At 38.3% G+C, this 8,157-nt stretch overlaps 1 protein-coding gene across 1 annotated transcript in view; it reads left to right on the top strand.

Moving 5' to 3' along the window:
• The window catches only part of VPS37A (vacuolar protein sorting 37 homolog A (S. cerevisiae)), a 9,856-nt gene extending 4,386 nt beyond the window's left edge, over window positions 1-5,470 (top strand). The window contains exons 6-11 of the mRNA XM_009075260.1: window positions 1,961-2,088; window positions 2,179-2,237; window positions 2,328-2,396; window positions 4,115-4,258; window positions 4,884-4,964; window positions 5,160-5,470. Of these exons, the coding sequence (XP_009073508.1) occupies window positions 1,961-2,088; window positions 2,179-2,237; window positions 2,328-2,396; window positions 4,115-4,258; window positions 4,884-4,964 (481 nt within the window). The 3' untranslated portion in view covers window positions 5,160-5,470. The remainder of the gene's footprint in view (window positions 1-1,960; window positions 2,089-2,178; window positions 2,238-2,327; window positions 2,397-4,114; window positions 4,259-4,883; window positions 4,965-5,159) is intronic.
• Window positions 5,471-8,157: the final 2,687 nt, after the last annotated feature.

The following is an 8,157-nucleotide window of genomic DNA, read 5'->3' as shown; positions in this document are numbered from 1 at the left end:
GGAACAGTACTTGTGATTCCACTCCAGGAAAAATAAGCATTCATTTTTGCTTCCTAACTATCAGTGTTCTGCTGTTTTCTGAGACCTTGCCAGGGACTTAATTTCCACTAATAAAATAAGTATAACTTGTAAAGGAGGAAATGGGACATCTTGAGGCTGCTTCAGATTACATTCTCTTGAATTCAAAAGGGCTGTTGTGCAGGGAAAGCAGCTCACTGTGTGCAGGGGGTGCTGTGTTAGAGACAGCCAGGTGGGAAATGTTCCAGCTGAGCCAGTGCAAATTACTTCTACAGCTAAATACTTCATACATATATTACACAAATATTTTCACAATCCAGTCACAATTCAAACCAATTGTATTAGTTATTGTTCCCAGCAGTTTGCTCAGACCTAACGAGACAGTCTCCTAAATCAGTTACCTGAGATAGAATAGATTACAGGTTGGCTTTTAATTCTGAGGGTCTTAGGAGATTGGTTTCTTTCAGATCACACATCTTTATGGTGGTGTCATAGTTAAGCAGTTGAAAACTCTGTCCTGTCAAGAAGGAAAAGAGCTTTAGCAAGAGGACATCTGAGGTGTTTTTTTTTTCCTTTGATGCTTTCCAAAGTGCCTGTTTAGTTTAACTAAATCAGCTGTAAGTTCTAAGAGCATCCTTATTGCATAGCAGCAAGTTAGGAGTTTTGCAGGGAAGTGTAATTTGTTTAAACAAGACATTCTAATCAAGCCTGATCCTTTCAAGAAGACTGGATTAAGATTCCATGATTCTTCTGGTGGTAGTTGAGTTAAGTCAAAAATGGCATTGCAGCTGTTCAGAACAGCTCTACTGTGTATAGGTGGCAAGGTTTTTGGTAGCTGGGGGGCTTTTTTGGGTAGCCTTTGTGAGAAGGGGTCAGGGGCTGCCCCTGTGCCAGGCACAGCCAGCTTAGCAGCAGACCCACTGCAGGACAGCTGAGCCTCTTGGTGAAGCAGGGGCTGCCCCTATGAAAATGTTTGTAGAAAGAGCAGAGGCAGTGAGGATTAAGGGGAGGGATAGAAAAGCCTGAGAGTCCTGCAAACACCAAAGTCAGAGAAGAAGAGGAGGAGGAGGTGCTCCAAGTGCCAGGGCAGTTATTCATCTGCAGCCCATGGAAGCTTGGATAAAGACCACAGTACAAAGTGTACCCTGTAGCACATGGAGAGGATTGTGCTGGAGCAGATGTCTGTGGAGGACCCCACATTGGAGCAGGCAGATACACCCTGAAGGAAACTGCAGCCATGCAGACCCGCAAGCTAGAGTGGTCTCTCCTGCCCAGGACTAATTGCAGTCTGTGGAGAGGGACCCAGTGCTGGAGCAGGGCAAAAGTGTGAGGAGGAAGGAGCAGCAGTGATGAACTATGACAGACTAACTGTAACCCTTGCAATTCCCTGCCCTGCCCAGAGGAGCAGGGGGCAGGGAGAGGTAGAGCACTTGGGAATAAAGGAATGACGTTGAGCTTGGGGAAAAAGGGAGCAAGGTGCTCTGGGTTTTTTTGTTCTTACCACCCAGCTCTTCTAGTAATTGAAAATAAATTCAGTTAAATATTTTGAGTGTGTTTTGCATGTGATTGTGATTGGTAGGTGATGGCACTGTCTTTATCTCAACCCCCCAGCTTTCCCCTCTATATCCTGTTGAGGAGGGGGACTAAGAGAGTAGCCGGGTGGACATCTGGTAGCTGGCCTTGGACAGCCCACTGAAGCAGCATTAAAAATGCTTTATAGGAAGTAAGACTTGAAACGGGAGATACTATTTCATATGCTGCTTTTTAAGCTCACTGCTGCATATAGTAGAACCCACAATCCAGGAGAAAGGGGAAGACTAAGTTGTGGTCAAGTGTCATGTAAAGTTCCAAAAACTGCCCCAAACTTTTGGCAGAAATGAGTAACTCTGCATGTAATGTTTACTCTTACCTTTAAATCTGGTTTCTTTTTGTTTGACTATAGTATATCACAGCTGACCAGTATGAACGAGCAAGAAGAAGTGTTACTGGAACAGTTTGTGACTCTACCGCAACTGAAGCAAGTCATTACTGATAGAGATGAGTTAGTGAAAAGCATTGAAGAGCTGGCAAGTAAGGTGTCAAAATGTTATCATCTGTGGCTGTGTTCTCTGAACTGAATTCCTAAAAAAAAAAAGTAGTAATAGTGACTGTATTTTACAGAAAAAAACTTGTTGCTGGAGCCTAGTCTCGAGGCAAAAAGACAGATGGTGTTGGACAAAGTAAGTGAACAATAAAATCTTTTTCAGAAATATTAGTGGTAATATTAAGTTCTTTTCAGGAGGAAAATTTCTTTTTCTTCTTCCTTCCAGTATGAGCAACTCACACAGATGAAAGCAGCCTTTGAAAAAAAGATGCAAAGACAGCATGAACTTAGTGAGGTATGTTATCCTTTAAGAATACTTCAGTAAAACCGAAGTTTTGATTTATATTATTCATCCATTAAGGATATTCTTCTGATTAAACTCCAGTTTTACATGAAATAGATTCACATCAAGTATGAAAAAACATGGGAATGATGTACCAAAGTTTAAAAACTGGATTTTTTTTTTTTCTTTTTTTTTTTTTTATGCTACAATAGAAGACAAGTTGCAGGTAGAGGGTGATGTGCATGTAGATGAAAATGCTTGAAACAGTTGCTTTAGAAATGTTTAATTTTGTGATTCACTGGGTACGCTTACTTCAGGCAACATGTTGTATGTGCTGTCAAACATTGTGCATTCTAAAGCACAAATAAGGTAAAGTCATTACTTCAAAACGTCATTTGGAGAAGGAGAATAATTTCTTGCTATGTTTACCAGGCTATGCATTGGAGGATGCAACTTCTCATAAACCAGTTTCTGCACTGAAATCTTCATTATTGGCAAGACTTGTCACCTAAGAATCCAAGAATGCATAGTACCTGAATTTCAGAATACCCCAAAAGTAACAAAATATGAAGTAATATCCAAACAGTTGCATGACAGCAAACCAAATGATTTCCCTGGTGTGGGAAATGTGGAGGTAGTTGACATTGAGAAACCTTCTGTTTCTGTAAGAAATCACATAAGAACAGGATATAATAGCCCATTGCTCTATTGTCTTTCCTTTTTTAAAGTTAGATTTGCTGATTAAATTTAAGGATTGTTAGGAGGTGAGAATTGGAGGGCAGCAATTGTATTTTTATACTTTTTTTTGATATATACTGTATTTTCATGTACTGATGTTTGCTACCTGGTATCTCCTGTTCTCTCTCCTTCAAAGTTCCAGGCAAGTTGTTTTACTTGTACTGTGAGTGAACTTTAGTCATCTTTTATTAGCACAAACCCTCCTTATGTACTGTAAAACTTTAATGTAATCAGAAATTTCCTGGAAAATTAAACTTGTACAAAATAAGTAAAATATTTTTCATGTGGTAGCCCAAGCATCTAAAATCTATAAATATCTTAATTCTGTAGCTCTGGCTCTGTGCAGCCTCTTACTGAAGATGTGAATCATGCTCTGATTAACTGCCTGAACATATTAGAGGAAAAATAATGAAATTGTATCCAATAAACAGAAATAAGGTCTGAGGTTTATAAGAACAGAAGAATGAGTATACTGGTTTAAATTAGCAGCCCATCTACTTCTTGAGTAGGTGCTTTTTGCTTTCCTGTCTTCCTCTCCACAGTCCTTTCAAGGGTATTTAAAAGCTGAACCCTAAGTGCTTTTTTACCTTTTTATACTTCTCAGGTTCACAACTGAGTTTCAAAAGTAGACCCTATTTGTTGAAGACACTTGAAAGGCTAGTTCTGCTCAGAAATCATGCACTCGAGAGCCTGTCAGATTTCCAAGCTGGATGCTTCCTGCAGTGTAGGGTAAAAGTTGAAAAGTTTATACATTTGTGAGAATTACTGTGCACCAAGACATAAACTAGCAATGCTCTTCTCCCGTTGAATCCTTTCTAGTTTAACAAGGTGTTGCTGTTTCTTGGAGATGAAGCTTCATCTGGTCACTTAGGCTTTTATGTAATAATAATGGTCTGTTCACATATTCCGTGTTTATATAGTCATTTATCTTCTTGGAAATGTAGGTTTTGATGGACAGTTTAGTATTACATAGTACTTTCTGTTTTCTTAAGAGTTGCAGTCCAAGTGCTCTGCAAGCCAGACTTAAAGTAGCTGCTCATGAAGCTGAAGAGGAATCTGACACTATTGCAGAAGACTTCTTGGAAGGCAAAACAGAAATAGATGACTTCCTTAGTAGTTTCATGGAAAAGAGAACGGTATGTAATAGACAAACAGCTCTAATCTGAGAGATGTGCAGCACATAGTGAATAAATTTAGGACTAAGAGTTTGTGCAGTCCTGTGATACAGAACAGTGCTGTAGTGAGCTTGGCCAGAAGAAAAATGTATCCTTAAGTGGCTTTGGTCTATCTAGAATACAATCTGCATGCTGAAGACATGTGTTTTTAAGGCAAGAGTGCCAAGGTCTCCTGAGCTAGACCCTCTTCACGTGTTACTGCAGATTTTTTTGTGCCACTTTCCTCTCTATCCTGTATAAATACAGAGGCAGTAGTCACATGGTCAATTTCAAATATGGAGGATTGACATAAAATGACATGTATCAAACAACCTTAATGTTTAAGTTGTTAAACTTCTTGAATTATTCTGTTGATGACTATCACCAAATAACAGGTTCAGAAACCACTATTCTTGCTCATGCTGTGACAGGAGCCACTTACCAGTACCTTTCTTTATTTAAAGATGCCTAATAAATGCATTTCAGAACACTGGAAACACTCCTCTTGTAAGCAGTTGTGGGTGGAATCACATTATCAGTATAGTCAGTGGTTGCATTGTAAAAAATCACATTCAGAATTCATGTTCTTGCATGTCTTGTTTCCTAGCTCTGCCACTGCAGACGAGCCAAAGAGGAAAAACTTCAACAGGCAATAGCAATGCACAGCCAATTTCATGCTCCGCTATAGGTAAACTTATTTTTTTTAAAAAATTTGCCTTATTGTTACACACTTGGTAACTGCAAATGGATTTGTTACAGTGCTTAGTGTTCTAGTAACACTTTCTGTGGAAATCAAGTATGTACTGCATCTGTTGTTAATTGCATTTAAAACATTACTTTTGGGGGAGTTAAAATATCTAATTATGGAAATTTGTCTTTACAGACTTCCTGCAAACTACACCTGCCAAGAGAACGAATGAAAACCCCAATAAAGCACACTTTAAAAAAACTATTACTTGCAAATAAGCATTTCATCTTGTATGGTTGTATTTATAAAAGAGATTGTGTACAGACCTGGGATGGTTTTTTGTATAGATTAGAATGTCTCTTTGTATTCTTTCTCGCTGTACTCAAGAATCCTTCTATTGCAATCTTGGCATTAACTTCTTGTATTTATTGTTGATAGTTCTTATTATATTTAAGTTCCCTGCTGCTATACTCCATTCTTCAGAGATGAAGTACCTAAACATGTAATTTTGACTAGCTTTTTACATTTTTATAAGAGCATAATTCATATCTTTTGTATTTTGAATTTTAAACATAGATTTGGCTTGAACTGTAGAAGACTGAGATAAATGTCCATAGGACTTTGGAAACTGGAGGAGTTCTTAATGAAGGCTGTCTTTTCTGGAAGCCAAAAGATTGAAGAACAAGTTTTTTACTTCTAAGTCATAACAGAAAACTAAGGATAGCCTGTATTGTGTTCTAGACAAGTAGATGGGGATTAAGCAAATAATGTGTTGGAACAAATTCTATTGGAACCAAAATAGAATAAATGATCTCTGCGTAGATTTGACGTGTTGCCTAGTAGCACTGATGCACTGATTTCAAGAGTGGCTGGGTACCTACCACTGTAATTAAACACAATTTTCATCTAACAGTTTCATATGTTTTTTGTACTAAAGGAATAATAATCAGGTCACCTCCCAGTTTCTGTTTTATGTAATATGAATATGTTCATTACGTGTGGAACTCAGAAGCACTTTGCAAAAGCTAATTCTGAAGTTCTTTGAGAAGTAGAAGTTATTGTTTCCTAATTTCAAGAAACAAAGAAACTAATTTGTTTGGATTTCCACAGGGTGTTATGTTAAGGCAAGTGATAGAATTTGGAAGTGAGACCTAATTCTGCCCTTTAATGACTGAATCTTGCCTTTGGTAAGCTGACAGTTTTAGGATGAGGGTACATCTGGTGAGAATGGATAGGACCAAATGCAATATTCTGTAAGAGAAAAATACAACCCATAAATGTATTTTTCTCTTTTGCTTCTGCAAAAAGACACATTCTTAACCTTCATGCCTTGGGTTTTCATGGAGACAGTCATGTTCCAGAAGAACAGAAGGAATTGTACAGTTTAGAGCATTAAGTAGGATAAAGCACTGATTAAGTAATGTATCAGAAATCCTGCTTCTTTCTTGTTGGGAAGCAGCCTGGAGAGAAACCTCTTAGCCACGGCACTGCCTCTGTGTTACCTAGATAGGGTCACAGCACATGGCAGGTTCAAGTCTCAAACTGCAGCCCATCAGTCCAAGCAAGTACTTTTCTGTGTCATTGATCTCCAGTCAGTCCTAAACTTGATATCTTTCCAGCAAAATGCAATAAGGTATTTCTTCTGAATGGAGAAAAGTGAGTAAATGTGAACTTAGGAAGATCATGTAAGTGCAAGAAGCCTGTTCCACAGGCTACTGAGTCTTTAGTCTTAGCCCTACCATTATTTTCAGTCCTGTGGTTGTCTGTCCTAAGCTATTGCTTTTCAGAGTGAATAAAGTATTCACTGGTATTTCATAGGATTTTTCTTCATAAAGGTGGTCCAAATTCTGAGATTACATGTCCCAGCAAAATAGATCGGTGGTCCAAATCTAAGAAGATACTTAGGTGTCTGAAAAAATAAACTGTTCTTAAGTGCCATGGTTGAGCAATAATTTTAGAGTATCTTCTTCCAAAAAAGTGTGCTGATTGTATATATTTACATAGCACTTCTGCCAATGTGCTAACTAAAGCCCTGGTTGTAAATGAGATATGTAGGTTTCCAAGTTGTTCTGAACTTGTGTCTCTGAGTAGTGTGATTTCTGCAGGTATAGAGGAGAGTTAGATTTAAGTCATTACTGTTACCTCCTTGGCAAACTCCCATCTATTTTAGTGCTAAGTACAGGGTGTTTCTGGTCTTCTGCTAAGGATCTAGCTAATGATAAAGATTAGATACACATTTCTGTGCAGGGCTAGTTTTTTGTTGTTTCTTCCTTGTAAGCAAAGAAAGGAACAGATGATCAAACAACTGGTGCTTTTGCTCCATTGGGTTACTGTCTTCTTTATCCACTTCATAATGACATTAAATGACAATGACAGGCTTCTGTTCTCATCTGCTTCCTCCTGTTAAATGTTGTGTCAGGTATTATGGCACTCTACGGTCACTGAACTCTTTAGCCAGGTCACCTTCAGGGGATTTCCTTTCCCAGCTAGTAGAAGTTCTCCACACTTCAGTTTTTCCTCTTACCTTTTTTTGTGAGCAAATTTACACATTCAGAAGTTCTCCATGGAGTCTTTTTGATGATAGTGGAGTAGAGTCTAGAAGAAAATGTCACTGTTCAATGCAAGTTCAGCATTTCTTATTTAGAGATATGAAAGTTCGAGGTCTTATCTTTTCTCCCTTTCTATTCTCTCTATCATTGTTCCTGTTCTTCAGATTTTTCCCTTATTTTTTAGCTTCTCCTGCAGTCACAAACCCATCTTCTAGAAAAGAAATACAGAATTCTGTATTCAACAATGGTGTATACTGGATTAGCTGCAGGAATCCTGTCACATTCAAGAATGGCCAGCCTGTTTGTGGTCTTCAAAGGCCAACCTGCTGCTGGTTTGGTTTTTGAGGTTTTTTTTTTTTTTTCTTTTAGTCCTGCACTAGTTGTGCCAATGGGAACATTTTTACTTACAGGTAATCTTTATACCTTCATCAGAAGTTGTAGTGGAACACTGGTAACACTATCAGAGAGAGGTTTATTGCATCTAGCATGTGGTAGCTCACTGTTAAGTGCATTCCTTACCTATTTAGCCAAAATAATGGAGCACAGATGTAAATCCAGGTTTAAACAATTCCCTGCAAAGTGTAAGAGAATGGCAGCTGCTGTTAGATGCATATTCTTCTAAAGTCTTTTGAAATGTGTCCAAG

This window comes from Acanthisitta chloris, unplaced genomic scaffold (assembly GCF_000695815.1).
Source record: "Acanthisitta chloris isolate BGI_N310 unplaced genomic scaffold, ASM69581v1 scaffold2010, whole genome shotgun sequence".
Lineage (NCBI taxonomy): Eukaryota > Metazoa > Chordata > Aves > Passeriformes > Acanthisittidae > Acanthisitta > Acanthisitta chloris.
The sequence above is the reverse complement of the archived record's forward strand: the minus strand, read 5'-3'. Positions and strand labels throughout refer to the sequence as shown.